The sequence below is a fragment of the Embiotoca jacksoni genome, unplaced genomic scaffold (genome assembly GCF_022577435.1).
Source record: "Embiotoca jacksoni isolate LCO1_2020_lvr unplaced genomic scaffold, fEmbJac1.0.p SCAF_4, whole genome shotgun sequence".
In the NCBI taxonomy this organism is placed as follows: Eukaryota; Metazoa; Chordata; class Actinopteri; family Embiotocidae; genus Embiotoca; species Embiotoca jacksoni.
The window spans coordinates 11,165,222-11,184,425 of NW_027185392.1; the positions used below are offsets into that span (position 1 = coordinate 11,165,222).

General features: G+C 39.2%; 1 protein-coding gene across 6 annotated transcripts in view; it reads right to left on the reverse strand.

The window, feature by feature from the left end:
- Positions 1–16,616, reverse strand: part of LOC138209679 (myosin-10) — a 59,013-nt gene extending 42,397 nt beyond the window's left edge. For 5 of the 6 annotated variants that reach the window (XM_069168427.1, XM_069168425.1, XM_069168424.1 and 2 more), the window contains exons 1-3: positions 16,431–16,616; positions 12,507–12,888; positions 5,111–5,267 (exon numbers count right to left, since the gene is read on the reverse strand). In XM_069168427.1, the coding sequence (XP_069024528.1) occupies positions 5,111–5,267; positions 12,507–12,851 (502 nt within the window). In that variant the 5' untranslated portion in view covers positions 12,852–12,888; positions 16,431–16,616. The remainder of the gene's footprint in view (positions 1–5,110; positions 5,268–12,506; positions 12,889–16,430) is intronic. The other variant, XM_069168423.1, reaches the window with a different exon arrangement.
- Between the last annotated feature and the right edge of the window lie 2,588 nt (positions 16,617–19,204).

Here is a 19,204-nt window from a genome sequence, read left to right on the forward strand (position 1 = left end):
GTCATACATCTGTATTGAGGGTGATAAAGGTGTCAATCAAAGTTGGCACGAGTCTTCAGAGGAGGTCTAATTCAGTATTAAATATGAAACGGGGAGCTTTAAAAGTAGCAGCCAGTCAATTAATGCTGATATCAATTTGTTTTTAACATTCAGTCCACAACTGCTAACACTGTTGTCTATTAAGAGCTCCATTGCAGGAATAATAACACTGCTGCAGGATGAACCTGGGTGGCAACACTAACCTTTCACAATTCCCTATCTCTATCTTTATTTCACCACCCCAATCCACTGAAACCTCACAGCTTCAATTTACTCCACATGATTTAAACAATGGGCTGCCATAAGTTTTTCAATGCCACATATTTTTTAAATAATAATGTAAAGCCATCAGCATATAGCTAAACAGTTGTGTCAGGCTTTGGTGACTGAGATCAGCCACTGTATACTGACCATACTACCACTTTTATTTGATTTTCCAACTAAAATAAAGTAGTGTATATGTATCCCATGTGGTCTTTCCTTCGAAGCACACTTGGATGGAGTTGGCATGAAATTGAACTATAACAACAACAGTCTCTGAATTATTGCTGATTTTGAAGGACTCTGGGTGTTTGCAGCGTCCTTACTTACATGGAAAGCTATCTCATAACACAGAGGGAGCTTATGACTGTTTATTAGTTTAACACCTCAGAGCCATTATACTTATGACAGGGCGCCAAAGTGAATTTACAGCCTATTAAAAGAAGGTTCTGTTTCCAGTGGCCTGAGCCAACCATCATCTTACTATACACCTTCCAAATGTAAGAAACCCATTTACTACGGGTCAAAATGAATGAATTAGACATAGAGATATCTGTCAGTAAAGTTAACAAAAATTAAAGCAGTCAATCATTTCAAGCCATCCATTTCAGTTCAGTCTGGGCTGAAGCTTCAGCCAAGGACCCATAGAAAGTGATTCATTGGAAATTTGACTTCTGGTTTCCTGTATATGGCATTTTGTAGGAAGGAAAGTCTAATGAAATCTGATAGGAAGATTAACTGTGTTTGGGAAAAGCTGACAACAAGATTTTGATTTTGATTCAAAGTATTCATGCAAACTGAAGGGATGGAAATCATTTAGGCAGTCAGCATCTAATAGCTACTTCAGGTGCAAAATAAATCAGTGGAGACACTGAGTGTGGTAGCCAAAGAGGTGACTGGAATGAAGAAAACAGGAAATCATGGAATGCGAGAGGGGAAATAAGACATACTGAAGGGTACATATTCAACTAAGCATTTCCAAGGTGGATAGAGACGCAACAAGCAACACGTGTGGACTCAAGCACCAACATTCACAACAACTGGTAATTTGGTGGTCTTTCTCAGAGCACATATTTTACTAGTTACAAACCTTAATGTGAAATGATTGATTTGTGTTCAGCCACCTAAATAGCAGCCATGTTAACTGGACAAAAGATACAACCTCACGACACTCAACATAAAACATTACCTCAGAACAAACCACATCTTTACTCAGTGCCCAGATGTGTGTGTACCACCATGTTTTTCAAGGTCAAACAGGTGTTAGAGGACAGAGGCTTTTTTGGAAAATATTTTGGGTGGTTCTGGTTTCTAGAATCAGTTTCTAATTGATTCTAAACCAGTTGAAAACCCTGGTGAAAGGTTTCTGTATGTGGGTCTATGTGAGAAGTGAGCTTTAGCTTGATGCACACAGGTTCTCCACAGAGGTATTTTCTTCTAGTAGCTGCAATCAAATGTTGCATTAGATTAATTGAAGGAACAGTTTTAAAGTAATATTAGAAGGAAAAGCAGTGATAGTTATAGTTCCAATTGTGCTGATACCCCTAAGAATAAAAGCGTTTACTTACAGCAGAAGAAACAGGAGTGCTCCTTCAGTTACTGACTTACAGGTTTCACTGTCCACAAACACATCTGCTCCTTCGAGGATAAAACAGAAATGTTTGGGATAAAAAGAACAATGGTTTCAGTGACTCTGGAGCTGTTTGTCATCCACAACATCTTTTACAAATGTTCTGGATCACTTTATCAAAAGATTAGCAAACATTTCCTGTGTGCTTAACATGCACTGGTGAGTTCAGGAGGTTTGGGGTTGAAAGAGTTCAGCATCAAGCTTCAAAAAGGCCATCAAAGCCATCACCAGTGCAGACCTGATTATTGCCAGGTGGGCCAGTGTTTGCTGAGATTTTCTGCTGTGCCATTATAAACTTTACTAAGCTTGTTTTATCACACATTTTTGACAGTGGGTGTAACACGTTTTTTCCCACTGAGAACTTCATGGGACACTTTTTCTTCAAATAATAAATTCAATCTATTATTCATAACAGTAATTCTGCAGATATGTGGGATGGAGAGCAGTTTGCCCATTTAAAAAAAAATAAAAGGACCTCTGTAAGAGAAATCAAAGAGCTGCAGAGGCAGCCAAGATGGCTCCAGCTGGACTTGACCTAATGTCCTGATTAAACACCAGGGAGACTCAAGAAGGGGGTCGTTCTCCATTTCCACTGAAACAAAGACCCCCTGTTTCATAAGCCCCATCAGGGACACTTGCCGTGCTGTTGATGCATCTCCACTCTTGGAATCCATCACAACAACTGACATGACCCTTCCTTTGAGTCGTGTTTTCATTCAAGAAAGCACCAGCATTTCCTTTAGACATATTTATACATATGATAAAATTGCACATCAGTGAGCGAACATCGACAGAGCAGTGAGGGCAATAAATAAAGTATCTGGACCTCTAATCAATGACAGATGTGCAGTGAATTCTGCGTACACAGTCCGTCTTTGTTAGGTAACACTTCATTTCATCTCCCATCTCAGCTACGACTGGCTTCACAGCAATGTTGCAGTAATTAGCAGTCCCCTGCAAGGTTTAGACACCCTTCAGTCATAAATATGATTTGGCAATCTGTTCAGCACCAAATGTCATAAATTAGAGGCAACAAATTACTTGTGACAAGTGTTCATTCCCTTTCAGATGGCAATGGATACTGCAAACTCTAAACATGAGGTGTGAAAGGTCTGACATTAATCACAGAAATTGACATCATTGTGAGATAACAGAGCTGGGTTGGGCACAATGAAATAAGATGAATAGACAGTTTATACTATGGTAATTATACATTTAATATATTTTGATTGAACTCAACTAGGGCTGCAACTAACAATTGTTTTAATTTTCAATTATTTCTATAATTCATCAATATAGTTTATCTGTAATTCAAAAAAATGTGCGTGTGGAACAGAGTCTTTACCATTTCAGGAGACCAAGCTAGGATTTTCTCTACCATTAAAACAATTAGGTGGACAGTTCATTCTTTAAAAAATATTGTAATGATACTAGTAAAAAATGATGTGAAAATGAACAGTTTTTATTCAAATCACTTTCCACCACACCCGATGCTACAACACCTAAGCCGTGCAGAAACCTGGGCAAAACCCAGGAAGCAGACATTTTCATGTCTAAAATTGAGCATTATGGGAAATGTTGACTTCTTTATTTCAATACTTGTGTGATTTTTACATAAGAACTGAATGAGCCAAAAACAGACATTCCTTACTTGTTATTTGACCCATTAATTGTTTTAAAATAACATTATGTCAATATTGAGATTAACACCCAAATGTGAATTTCATCCATATTGTGAACTCCTAACAGGAACACAGAAGGAGTCTGAAAACATCTGCAAGTGTTTAGTTTCCCAATGGCTTTAAAAGAGAGAAAAAAAAACACCAATGCTAATCTATACAGCTGGATACTCTCTTTTATTAATCAGGTTGCTGAAGTACTCAGGGCCACAGCTGAGCAGCAGCTGGACTCTACTAATCTCCAACCTACAAACCTCCTTTCCAGCCCCAGCTCTTTCTGATATGACCACAAATGGGTTGGAGTAGCATGAAAAAATTACAGGTCATGCATGTGCGCTCGGAGACATGCAGTAAACACAAGCAGCCTTCTGAAGTGCTCAAGGGCATAGGTCATTGGTCCATTCAAGCTAAAGAAATAACCAATGAAAATATGTTGGAATCAAAGCATTACTAATTGACAGGTCTCGAAGCAGCCCTGCCCCCATGTGCCTATGATCATCCATGTAGAAACACAGTTTGTAGAGTATAGAGGGTGTGAAGAAAAGGGAACGTGTTAACAACAAGAAACTAGCTGGACTAAATGTTTAGTTGAGTTCCACATAAGCTACTGAAAATATGCCCAATAGCTTTTACAACATCAAAAGAGTCGGTATGGTAAAACACAATCAACAACAGTCAACCACTACAAGCAGCTTTAGAATAAAGCACAGGAATTAAAACAATAAAACATCTGTGCATACAAAATTCTGTAAATTTGTGTTAAAGGAAATGGGGGTAGCAAAACATGTCTTGAGATTGTCACCATTTTTTTGTTCAAAGAGGGCAAAGTTATAATCAAGCTACTTGTTGACGCTTCCAAAACATCCTTTTGTGCACCAACACGGCAGAAAGCAAAGCTTAAAAGGACTGATGGGACTGTCCAGTTGGTCACTACCCCCACTGGTCAGCCCTCGTAATCACACAAAGGATCTATTGTCGAGCACAATGGGGTCACCCTCTCTGTTCTCGCTGGTCTGATCCTAGTCAGTCACTGGTCATAGAGCCTGGAAGCTTGCCAACTACCAGGCAAGGATCTTCGAAGGCATCACTCGGCCTTCAGTTACAAGATGCTGTGTTCCTGTGTGAATTAAAACTGAATCCACACAACAACTTCAGCAGACTGGGTGCCATAGATGATTGCGGGCCACCCTTATCCAAAAACCTAAACAGTGACTGGGTTCCTAGTGTACTTGAAGGCTAGCTTACATTATAAATCACATCTGATAGCAAGGACACACAGAAAACACTTCAGAGTGATAATCCCGCCGTGCCCAGACTGACATTTAAAATATGGTGAGTAGATGTGACTCTGTAAAGCACTAAAAAAAGGCTTTAATCTGACAATCCTTTGAAACCAACACACTGACATTCAACGACATTATAAAGTGCTTAAGTGTTAATTTCAGTGAGTGTGGTGGACTGAGATAAACGAGAAGCCACTGCACACAGCAGTAACACCTACCTTGTAGCATGCATCTATATGCCGACTCTGAGATGGCGTAAATGTGAGGGGGCATCTCGTGCCTCTTTTTGCCCCTGTACATCTCGATGATGTTCTCTGAGTAGATGGGCAGGTATTTGTAGGGATTTATTACCACACAGAAGAGACCAGAGTATGTCTGCAAAGAGAAAAGAAAACATGGTTTACAGTTAATTCCTCACACAGTGGGTCTAATGTCGCAGTTAATATTTTAAAACGTTTATGGGCATTGATTATACTGCACAGTGAAAGGATAGTGACGAAGCACAAAAGGACTCTGAGATCCTTAATGCACCGTCACAGGATCAACATGATATTTCCTGTTGAAATTAAAATACAATTTTTAGTACTCTCACTGTTACGACTATTACAAGGTTTCTTACAGTTACTGCATCTGGACCCAAATATTAACTTCAAGCAACACAATGAGCCTCATGCAAGAACATTAATCTACTACTTTAGTTACTGTAAATTACTCCTTTCAGCCTGATGAATGTTTGCATCTGTCGGCTACCTTTTTGGCCTAATTTATTGGTAAGTTCATTCACAAAAATATAACAGAGAATAGCCCAACCAGGATGCCAGGCGGCCTGAAGAAACCTTTGAATGTGATATTCAAACGCAGCATCAGAACAAATATTCAGCACAATAGAGAACACAGTTACCTCATGATACTGATGAATAAAGCCGAACAAAGTAAATACGCTTGTCCACTTGGCAAAACAAACAAGATGATTAGCTCTGCAAGACTTGGCCTAAACCAAAGGATGATCCTTTACTTTTGGTCTGGTTTATACTTGTAGACTAAGGATTTAATTAAGCTAAATTATTCAACCTTTGTTTATTTTTATAGGGATATCATTCTATCTTGTATTAAAAAATATCTTTATTTGTAAAGGAAAATCCAAAAGGAACTTAACGAGCAGAATAATTACTTCGAGGTAGAATTGATTGGCAGAATTGAACTTTATTCAGAGCATTTAATTAAGAGCAATCGTACAAAAGCCTTTAATCACAGCAGGACCTGTCCAAGATATTGATATTAAACAGCACCACAGACTACTACGTTGTCATGCATCTGACAACTCCTTTAAAAAAAAAAATTATAGTTTTATTTTTAACAAATGTAGTCATATAGCAAAGAGACTATGCTCTGTCATAGACGGAAAAATTCAGTATAACCTGAGTAAATTGGCTAGTGATGATGATAATAGGGTGAACGATAATTTTGCATGAAGATTGCGTTCGTTTAGATTAGATTTCATTTAGATTTGATTTCAGTTAAGTTTGTTATCATATTTAAACCACATATATTCAGAAAGAGTTATTAAGATTTAAGTGAGTGTTTTTCCCCTGTGCTGATAGGCAGGCTGTTTGTAATTGACTCATGGGAAGTCTGGACTACTCATCATGAATTTACTTCATGCAGAAGAGAAATTTCTGAGTTCCAGAAAAATCGGTCAATGCCACAAATTCTCTTAAATCAGTCATACAAGTCACTTAAAAATGAATCTGATGGTACGAGTGGTTCTTGCATGAGTCCCATTGTGTTGTGCATATTAAAGAATTCATGGATCACTTTCAAAAACTGAGCATGACTGTAGGTTTTTGGCTCACTGCCAATTACCCTACAGTATTTCATATTCTTACTCCACTCACATATCCTCCTCATAAGTGGAAATCTTATTTTTCCTTACCATTTAACTAGTTACAATTTTACCGGAAATCCTGCGACTGGCAGCAGAAATCAGAAGCAGGCGGTGGGCATTTTAATCCACAACAGTATATCTGTCCTTCAGCTGTATAATGCAGACAGACAGGCCAGGACAGGGTTAATCCTTGACATGTCTGCTGCTGCTGCTGCAGCGTGACGGACATTATACAGCACATGCTGCAAGATTAATTTTGGTGGCTGACACTTTATGCTGTTCTTTCATCCTCAAACATTCCTTCTGCTTTTTTGTATTACTTTTCTCTGCATCTCCACTCTGTCTTTTTCACCTTAAGAATTTCTGTGCTTGGCTGAGCTGCACAGCCACATTCTCTTAATTATGTTGTCTGTGACAGTCAGTGGGCTTCAGGGGGGGCCCAGCGACCGCTATAACACAGTTGATGAACTGGAACAATGGTGACACAACTACAACTTGCTGTGGGTGCAGAGCGGATTGCGCATGTTATTGGGTGAGGGGGAGAAAGACTGTGAAAGACACAATAACTGTCACCTAGCAAGAGGTTCATACACAACACACATGATGAAGTCTGATACTGTTGAGCCTAAAATCCCACTGTGACATTACTGTAACACTCAGCCTGGGATGGGCAACAATTCAGCTTTGTCATCGGTTATCGCTCACTAAATTAGTTCAAGTTAGTTATTCTTTAAAGTATGATTTTGTCAGTGAACCCCATTAAACATTCTGACAGGACATAAACAAATAACGAATACTTTAAAAAAAAAAAGTGATATTGTTTTTATTATATAAATCTTTCAATATTACTTAAATCTTCACTGAAATGAATCTCATGGGACAATTTAACACATTAACATTAAACTCAAACACTGAGTGATGGAGTCCAGCGTTGTTAAAACTGGGTGAAAACTGCAAACCCATTGAAATGCATACACTCACAGCAGTAACATACTTAATGGAATCACTGGTGGTGGTGGTGCTGTGGTGCTGTAGCCCACGGGTGTGGAGAGGGTGGGGGTAATATCACCAGATGGCACTAACCCACACGCCCTGCCTCACCCATGAGCACAGATGCTTTAAGCACAACTCTGTGCTGCAACATGGTCACAGAGAGATTTGTCACTCAGGACTTACCAGCAGTATTGAACCTTGTGCTTTACATTACTGAGGCCACTACTCAAACCTTGCTAATTACCACCGGCTGTAAATATTATCTTGAGTTTACAGGATGTACTGATGGACCATTGCCATAATAACCCATTTCCAGACCCCCTACGGTGGGCACAGTGTCAGGCAGACAGATCGTGACCCAGCATGGACCACAGGCAGTGGGCACAGGGATGACTCAGCTGGTTGTCCTTGATGGTGGACCTCAGGGGGGTATTTGGGGGATTAATATGGCTCTGAGGGCAAGGGGTTGGCCAACTACACAACTACGCATAACAACACACCAGCCAGCAGCCATAACAAGACACTCGAGGGTTGTGGTTCTTTTCCGTCTCCAAATTTTTTGGAGAATGTCTACTCACAGCAGAGATACCAACATCTCATGATAGCTGAACTGCACATCAGCCTGTGAGTCAAGACAGCCCCGATCCCACCACCCAGGGAAACTGTGGTCAAAAGAATGAAACTCTGACACAGTTGAAAGGCTTTCTGCCTCTCCAAAAATGTCTAAATAAACGTCTGTGATCCAAGCAGTGCTTAGCAACAAAGCCTCTCTCGATGGGAAAAGGGAAAAATATTTCTGGGGTCTTTGCTATTGCATGAATCAGTGCTTTCCATTCTAACATAACTACTCAAATTGGTCTTTTTTAAAGTATCTTTGCAGCCCTCACAAGAAAATAAAAAAAAATGCATTTGCCGAGCACAACACATTTTAATTATTATCATCTGTGCCAAGATAGACTAAAGATTCTCCTAGATTTAAATTTGCTCTAAATCTTGAGGTGCTCTTAATCTCATCCAAGAGTACTTAATTAAAATGGCAAACCTGTCATCACTGTGGGCTTTTGGCTGCTTACGAGAGGGAGCTAACCCAAATCAAACAACTGTGACAGCTGAGAGGACTGGATGCTACCTGGGTTTGTGGATGAAGGAAAAATAAAGAATAAAATAAACAAAAATGATTTGAAAGACAGAATGTAAATAATCTACAACTGAACACATCTTTTGGCGCCTTCACTAACCAGCATGATTTTGCAAGTGTGTGGACACTGAACTCTGATGCTGCACAGAAATTATGGTGAGTTGGGGATTCATTTCGCTATTGACGGCAGAAGAAAGCCAGACAACCGGCTAAAGAGTCACAACTGGAGGCAAAAACTCGATGAAATGGAGCTGGAATAACTATTAGATCATGATGTCTACTGCTGTGGTCGTTCTGCATGATGGTCTGGATAAGAAAAATGGAGACCAATAAAGCAACCACATGAAGAAAAAGACTGCTCGGCCAACTCAGCATTGCCAGAATTTAGGATCTCTCGAAAAAAAAGCCTGATGCTTACTTTCTTGATAAAAGACATTCAGAAGAGAGACAGTCTTGTATCCTGTTTTCAGTTATGAACAAAGCCACCCGTAGTAATGCCCTCAGAGGCGGGCCAAAAGAAGCAGCCTGCTGATATAGGCGTTCACACAAAGCTCTCAGCCTGAAGCTGCTGCCCCTCCTCTTCAGGATGCACACTCTGCACCGCTTCTTGAACAAAGGCTGATCATATAGTGGCCTGTATTGAATAATACATCACAGTGACATCATGACTTTATTCAGTCTTTTTTCTCCCGAACTACTGGGTTACACCATATCTGATCAATCGTGGTTATCATTGCATACTATTAAGATTTCCATTACTGAAACATATTGTGAGCTTATGCATACGTTTCCCATTCCTTCAGTCAATAAGCTCCTCAAATCTTTTCTCCTATAAAAATGGCAATATGTTTGAAACATCATAACTAAGACATTTACATTCACACCGTGAGTAATCAGAAGTCAGAAAAGAGGTTATATGAGCACTGTGGAATGATGTTCCAACTTAAACGATCCTATATCCCCAAAAGCAGGACAGGACAACACGCAGACAGGAAGGTTGAGGCAGCTGATCAAGAGTTCTGCATGCTTCTAACTCAAACCTCTTAAAACTCCTTGTTCATTAAGTTCACACTTGGGGACATTTGTTTTGAGGCAAAATCAAACAGATGGTTAAGTAGCAGCAGCAGCAGCACAAAACATGACTACGCACGCGTAACAGAATAAAGGCATTACTGTGACCCTGCAGAGCAGCAACAAACAAGCAGGAGCTGACATGGATCGGCTGTTCATTTAGCATCAGTTTTCTCATAGCAAAACCGACAAAATTCTGTTATTTGAGGAGACAGATGTTGCTTATCACAGCACACAAAGAGCTCTGTTAAGGCGGTTTGCTGACAGTGTGACTCAGCTAAAAGATGCGGCTGGCGTAATTTCTTTCTCAATTATAAACCCTCTAAAAATACATACATGTTTTTTACTTGGACTTCTTTTTTTTAAATTTTTTTTATTGAATAAATAAAAGGCAACCGTGATGACAACACTGCTGTAGTTTATGTTGGAAAACACCTGGAATGGCCACTCCATACTGAGTTTAGAGTGAAAATCTGGAAACGATTATTAACTTTTGTAAACTGCCCACAAAAAGAGATTACTGATGATTTATGTTACCATATTTCCTTTGAGAGATCTTCTGAGGTCATGGACAGCAAACACATGGCAAAGTTCACAAAGCTACACATTGCCTGGTCCGTACATTCCCTTTCTTTAACAACAGGTTAACTAATTATGATGACATCTATATGATGAAAACCTGGAATTAAACACCTCGATTTTATACTTGTGTTTGACATGTCTTCACTTAGTGACAGCACAAACTAAGAAAAAACACATTTGTCTATGTATATTTGATCTCTAGGTCTTTTGTTTAGATAAAAGTCAAATTAATTGCGCAGATTAATGGTTACATACTGAAATGCACCACATTTATTGTACAAATGTAGTGGTTAAATATGTGGCAACAATTCAGAGGAACAGAAGAAAATAATATCTAAAACAATTAAACAGAGAATTGGGAAAGATTTTTGTTCATCATATTTGAGGTTGCCCTTTTCCTTGGTTTTAGGACACCTATGTCTTGTTTAACTCTTTATTATACTGTATGTATTCAGCTATGTAAAAAAAGAAACGTATAATTGACTTGGTAGACCACATTTATCAGCAACAATCCTGATGAGTAATGAATTGTAAATCAACATAGCAAATTACTGACTTTAGTTTAATAAATATTTCCAAAGTTATTTAAATACTGTAAAAAGGGCAAAATAGAAAAACATCACTGTAAAATAGCACTTGGCAAAAAAATGTAACAGACTGTTTGAATCCCAACAGAGTGATATATGACCTGCATGTGGATTCTGTCCTTTAATCAATCCACTCAGGGACCTAACGTGATGAAGGCTGGTGGTTTGGTGGGTCGTCTCCTGGACGATGACAGTGAGTCATGCCTCATCAACACAAAGAATACATACTGTCTCCCTCATTAACCTTTCAAAAGTCATGACTTCATCCATAAAGCTTTCAAAGCTGCATCTGTGCGGCCAAGGCAGAAAACCACAAAAGTATTTGCATGGGCAGCTCCTCTCCCTTGAAACCAAACACAGCCAGAACACCTGGGGAGTAATCCCCTGGCCTAAAAGGAAAGATGTAACCACCCTCACGGTCTAAAATCACATCATTTACAAAGTACATGAACTAAAACTTTGGAGAAATTTGTCCACCTAACACTCTGCAACAAGTCAAATCTAGTTTCTCATTTCTGTCTTTGCAACTGCCTGGAAATGTGAACCCCACAGCCGCTGCCTCCTCCCTCAGTCTCAGGTGGCCCACAAGCTTGGAGCCTGGGCTATTCCAGGAATGCATGTCATTAAGTGGGTCATAATCACAGGGGAAATCTGCAGATTAAATGGGATGTGATGGCTTGTTCGTGAAAAGAAATGTGCTCCTTAGTCTCTTGAATTCCGAGACTGCAGTATGAAATGCTACATTGAATATACCTGATATGTTTAATAAGCATGTCTAAGCAATTTACCTAACGTTGTTCAGTGTTCCAAGTCATCTTAAAAGCACACAGTAGTAATAACACACACACAATCTCCAGGTTAGACTTTTCCAATGAAGGGTGCTGTGTGAACGTAGTATTGTGATAATATGCCCAAAATTACATTACAAAGTCAACTGATTTATCTTCCCAAGGTATTACATTAAACAAGGTTCATATAAACCAGGTCAGAAAAAGAGGGAACTGAATTGTAAGTTTTATATATGCTTCTCTGACAACCGAAAAATATGTCATTCCTATTTAAAAAGGCAATTTTGTTTTGAGGCTGATGTAGTCCATTATACTGTACAGGAAGTCACCCTATCTGTTCCAACCCCTAATGATGAGTCCACCTATCAACTTCTATGTGCATTTTGTTTTTACAGCCACATCAGTCACATCACTGGGACAGATGGACTAGATATGACTCCTAGCTACCTACAACTGAACATACAAAGTCATATTTTTTCAGACCTTAAGTGGGTTTCTTAACTTAACTTAAAAGAAGATGACCATAATTTTTTAAGAAATTGGAATTTCGGATGAAAGACAAATACTTACATAGATGAGGCCAGAGTAATAGCGGTCTTTGAGATTGTGAAGCACCGACGCCTCGTTCAGGCAGGTAAGTTCAGCCATGTCCTCCACCTTGCTGAACTTGGGCGGGTTCATCTTTTGGATGTCGTCCTTGTTGACCACCGCCTTCTTCCCATTCTCTGCCAGCTCCAACACCACCTCATCTCCGCGCTCCTCGCGAACACCGGCTGCCTCGAAGCCGTGGCGTTCCGATGGGATCCATACGAGCCTCTTGGCGGTCCAGTCGGCCTGTGCCGCCGGGTTGTACACCACAGCGCGGTCCACAAAGAGGTACCGCTCCGGGTCCTCCTGCCCACTCCTTTGTGACATTGCTGCTGGAAACCAGAGGCAGAACAATGAAGGCCACCTGCAGTGAGGAGAGACAGTACTTTGTTCACCTACTGACCAACAAACAAAATTCACACAGTCGGCTAATAAGGTCACTGCTGCTTATCAAGACTGTTGTGGAAAAGGTCCTTTTAAGAGGCCTTTTTTTTTTAACAGTGGACATTTGACATGAAAAGCACGTGTGTTATTAGAAACGTTCTCTGTAAAACATGGCCCTAAAACTGAAGCAGCTAAAAGAATATTAGCCAGCATTAATTCAATTTTTCACTACTGTGCTTTTCCTGATGTGAAGTGTCAAAATCTGTGGAAAAAGAGTCGTCTGGATTACAGCAATATTTGGATTTTGTATCAACTGCAGGACTCCACACAAATCTCAATTTTCCAAGTGGACTCTGGGTAACCAGTTATGATCAAATGTCATATGATAGGGATTTCCCAACCATTATGACGCTTAGGTGCAGCATCCAGGCCATATAAGCACCGCTTAAGTTGAACAATTGTCAAATCATTGTGGAGCGCATCAAAACAAACTAAATTACATTTACCTAATTTAATATTGTAGTTGTTCCCAGTGAATTTATTTAGTAGGTTTTGTCTTTCAGCTGTTTGGGTGTTATTTATTTTCTGTTCTATGTTTTCAGAATTTTTGGAAAATATTACAGATATGATCATACTTGTGGTTAAAAACTATGTGAAATTGAAAAATATAAAAATGTCTTTGGGAGAGTACCCACCACCAAATTCATGCAAGCCAAGTCCTCCAAAGACAAAGCATGAATGCTTACAGTGTTATAAGTTATAAAACCCAGCATGAATGCTGACAGTGCTGTCATTTGGAGAGTCAATGACACTGGACGGCAACTATATTCATCACCAGGGTTGGTACTAATATTCTTGCACCAGAGGTGAAAGCATGGGAGCAGCTGACAGAAATAAATCATGCATTCATTAACCTGCTCTAATTACAAGAATATTCTGTTAGTTTAGTAATTAGGTTATTTGGGACAAGGTTTGTCAAGTGTATATGCAGCAAAGCTTTTATAATCATGCATGGGTCTGCAATATAATGATGCATTTTAACTTCTGATTTGATCATTGACATTTAGTTTGGCCCTATCTGAGTGGGAGACATAATGTAGCAACCCTCTACAACGGCACATCAAATTTTACACCACGATGTTAATTCTTACCATAATTTTATATATTTAATTGACTAATAAGACCATTTCAATTAAGATATTGATCCAACCAAACTGCAACTAGTAAAGAGGAACGTTGCTGTTGGTTTAAGTGCTTCAATGACAACGCAGCTTCTCTAATGGCTGCTAAATCGTGATTCTGATAAATTAAGATTGTAATGACGGGAATCCTTCAAATGACAACAACCTATTTATCACAAATTAAATTGAGGTCTTAGCAACAAATGTCAAGTTTTAATTTTTAACATTAATTTCTCATTGAGGAAATATAAAGGTTTTGATAAAATAGTACACTCCAGGGCATGTCTAGCTGACTGACACGTGCCACAGTTTATCAGTCATTCATGGTGGTCGCTGCCTGCCTGTCATTTCTCTGCAGTGATGGCTGTCTTAGAATAATGTGTCATGATTACAAAATGTGGGTCATTTAAAAATTAATTTAACAATTTTTTTTTTTTTTTTTTTTTAAAGATGGATAAAGAGGTACAAGAGTATTAGTGTATACTAATTCACATTTGCAGAGCCCTTCTCTGAATCCTGAATAAACAGTTAGCCTACTGAATCAACATGAGAGGGAGCTCCTGATATAAATACTTAATAAGAAAAGTAGTTTTTTTTCTAATGAAACAGGACAATACAAATGCACAGTGAATTATTTCTATTCAGGCTTTTGGTAAATGGTCTGTATCTCCTTCAATTCAATGCTTTTTATAGAAGGACTTGTTTGGCCCACACAAGCGTGAGTGTCACGCCTCCGTCCCTGAGCATAACCAACTCATGTGTACAGTGACTTCAATATTTCAGCTGCTTCGAAAGCAAAGGAGAAACCCTGACTGTCCTGTTTGATAAAAACAGGGTAAAAATCAAACAAATAAAGTATTTAATACCAAAATCACATTATGACAGCTAAAATAATTAGTCTAACTTATTAGTTGACTGGCAGAAAAGCATTATTAATCCTTCGTTAATCATTTTGGTGAAATTTTCAAGCAAATATGCCAAATACTTCCCAGTCGGACCCTCCCTAATGTGAGGATTTGCTGCTTTTTGTTGTCGTATGAGATAATGTATTGCACATTTTGGGGTTTTAAACCAAACAAGTGTTTTTGGCAGTACTTGTTACAGTTTACATTTTACAGGCCAAATGACTTATCAAGAAAACATTTTTACATTAACTGATAACACTTAAAATTGTATGCAGAACAAATTTGAGGGTGACATCTAGGACACTACAGAAAAAGCGAGTGGCATTTTTTTCTTTTCCCCTATTTTAGGACATTTACACACTGAGGAACCAATCAACAAATGAATCAGCAGATGAATTGATAATACTAAGGGTTATTAGTTGGAGCCTTACATATCATAGGGGACTGGTGAGCTCACTATATTATTCCATAGAGGATAAAATTACACACATGAAGAATAAAAGCAGCTGAAGAGAGTACCTGTTGTCAATCTTGGCACTTGGTGCCCTCAACAGCTGATGCAGGGACCAGTCTGAGTGTTAGCCATGACAGAAAGCACCAGCACGGCTTTCATATTATTACTCTGAGACAACTTCGGCTGATGACGGCTAAGAGACTTTTAACCTACAGTCTGGTCAACTTCCAGGCTTCAATCAGGCGCTGGGTAGATAAGAATCTGGGTCAGGTCGCGGGATGGGGGATCAGTGTGGCTGCTGGCTGCAGAGTCACTGCATCCCTCGTGCAACTCCGCTCCACGAGGATATACGTGAATAAAAGCCCACACCACGGGGGAGGATTTGGCAGCAGAGGAGGCTAGCCGGGGACCGACCCGAGCCCGGCCGGGCCAAGCAGCTGCACCGGCTCCGTTAGCCCGCTAACGTTAGCTCAAAGTTGACGTGCTTCATTTTCAAAAGATGCCTGCAAGGAGTCAACACCACATCTAACACAGCCGGGTGGTGGTGGGGGTGGGGGTGGGGGTAGGGGGGGTTGTACTGCTCGCTTTATGTCATTATAAGGCGACCAAAGATCCCAGAGTAGTCAAATCTAGATGTGAGCATTAAGGGATGAACTGTGAAACCCCATCGTGGGTGTGGGCGGCTCAAAGACGTCTGGGTGGGGGGTAAAAGCAGGCGGACAATGACCGCGCCGTTTCACAGCGGCTCCACTGAAATTAACTTATAAAACACACACGTGCGATACAACTATACATTTAAGGACACATCAGACTGATACAAAAGGCGCGCTGGCTCCGTGAAGCCGGCTAACATTAGCGGCGGTGACGATCCTCCATCATTAAAAAGTCACGGCACAATAATCCGCTAGCTGGCGGTACTGCTGCTACCACCCTCACTAAAAATAAAAAACAAAAAAAAAAACCGCTTCTCTGCTGGACTTACCGCACACAGTAGGTGGAGAAACCCTGCTCAGGTGTTGTCTTTTTTTTAATATCCAGTAGATAAAGATAATGGTCCTCCAATGCGTGCTGAAATAGTCCCTTCTTTCGGCCGCTCTCTCATCAGTGGTACATCAGTGGTCCTCCTCCTCCACCATCCAACACCCTCTCAACCGAACTCCCTCTCTCTCACCCGGCCCGGGAAGATGCGCCGCACCGCCGCACTCTTCTCTGGAAACGCCCACGACGCAAAGCCGGATCGTGACTGGCTGTCGAAGTCCGACGCCTCGTTGCGATTGGTGGAAAACACAATTTACACCCTAAACTTTGATCGTCGACCGCTGCCGCCCAACATACCAACACCTGCAGAGAGATGGATGCTGCTGCGGTTTCACACGATTGTGGGCAGTATTCAGGTCCTGTACGTAAGTAAAAGTACGAATATCACACGGTGGCACACTCCACTACATGTAAAAGACATGCATTTCAAAAGGTATGTAAGTCTTATAAGCAAAATTTACTTATTTACATAAGTATAAAAAGTAAAAGTACACACTATGCAGTAAATGTCAGTGTTTTGTTATATAATGTTTTTGGGTTCATATTATTGGTGCATTAATGTGCATTTTAGTTTAGTTTTAGTACTCTAGTTAAGTACAACGATTTAAAACTTATACTTAAGTAAAGTACATGAGTACATGTACTTAGTTACATTCCATTACTGGTTGTAGGACATCCAATTTGTCTCTGATAAGAAAGTTAACATTTATTTTTTATCTCATATCTTCTACACACTACATGTCGGTTGTTTATTATGTCGTTTTGGAACGTCTTTTATTATCTATTTTATAGTTTCATTATTTCGCTTTTAGCTTTTTCTATTTTTGTGTGCAATAGTCTCAAATTGTTTTACTGTTATATTTGTGCTGTTATATTTCAGCGCACAAATAATATGGGAAGCATTTTGTTTCATGGCACTTACCTACTCAAAGGTATCACACAAGTGAGGTTTGATTGATATATTTTCTATTTCATTAATATAGGTGTACAACATAATATTCTTTTATCCCTATTATTTATTATTCTCTTTTGCATCTAAACCATATTAATGTTAATTATATAATTTTCAAGATCATTATATACATTTACCTTGGATACTGTATACTTTTTATTCGTAATTATCCCAACAGATGACTTTTCGACCTACACCTGTATTATTTTTGTGTTACAGTATCTTTGATATATATCTAATATACATATTGTCATCATAAATCAAACATATTAACTAAATACAAAGTAAATCAAAAAACATGTCTGCATTGATTGAATGGACTTTTCCATTCTGGCCAGCAAAACAGTCTACTGTGTTTAAATAGTGCCCCCTGTTGTATAAAAACAGACATTGCTCCTGCCCGCCATTTGCCCTTCAGTAATACATTGATTATGAAGACCTGCACAAGACAATAATTTACGTCAGATGTCAGAAAACCCCAAAAGAAAACATGAATACCATGAATAGCAATGCTGTGACACAAAAATCAAAATAATTTCCAGAGAAGCTAAACGTGGTACATGTGCTGATGAACGTTATGATGGTGTATGATTTGTATTGTTTGAGCACCTATAGGTGCGCATAGGATTTGGTGATTTTCTGTCCATATAATACTGGTTTTCAACAATTACTGTTGAATGTAAATTAATCCAATACCTGAATTTATGGCTAAACACCTGAAAAACGAATGACATTCCCATCAGCCTCTGATGTACTTTGTGTTAACATGCTAACATGAGACACTAGTAAACATGGTAAATGTTATGGGAAAAATAAGTTCATCCCATGGAAACGGTTGACTTTTTTTTTTTTTACGTATTTGAACAAATTAAACATTTGATCCTCTTTGAAACAGTGCCAGTTATTAAAGATGACGTGTTCAAACAAATGACACACAAAACTGACATTTACGTCATCAGATCAGGCAAATAGGAAAGTGTAAGTACATCACGTTGTATATCACATCTTCAAATCCATCAAATGAAAGGCTTCCTGATAAGGTGCCAATGATGAGAACCTCTTTAGGAAGTGAGAGGAGGGACTTGTACTATTTAAACCTCTGTTGTTATCTTTGCTGTTGCAGTGTGATGTGTCATCATGCCGAGATCTAAAGAGCTCGCTAAGGCCTTCAAAAAAAGGTTATGGATGGCAAGGGATTTAACAAAGATCTCCAAATTACGTTGTATTACGACTGCCAGTTTGTCCAAGACAGGCCACTCGAGCAAATTCAGCCCAAGAATTTGATCCAAAAACAAGATTTCATCACAGGATCTGTAATTAACTTTTGCAGCTTTTGGTGTCAAATCAGAAAGAGACTGCACAAGGTTGACCTGTGTGGGATGAAAAAAGAACTTTAGAGCAAAAGCGAAAGTTTGATGAAGAATATACAAGCAAAGACAAGGACGTTTGGACTGCGCTTTGAACAGATGTATCAAAGAGACATGTTAGACAGCTTTTTATGAGTGGAGGCTCATACCAACTGAGACATAATGGTGGAAAAGTTATGGTTTGGGTTTGTTTTGCACAACAGTATTTCTTTGCAGCCACAATTTAAAATACAACACCTTTTCAGGATTGATGGCAGAAAGCAGTGCAAAGACAGTAGTCCCTTTCTCTCAAATGTAAAAAATTGGAGCACACTACTGTACAAATTTGAGATAATTATTACATTAAAAAAAATATAAATATATTGCAGTTTTCTTGTGATTGCACATGTATAGATTTAA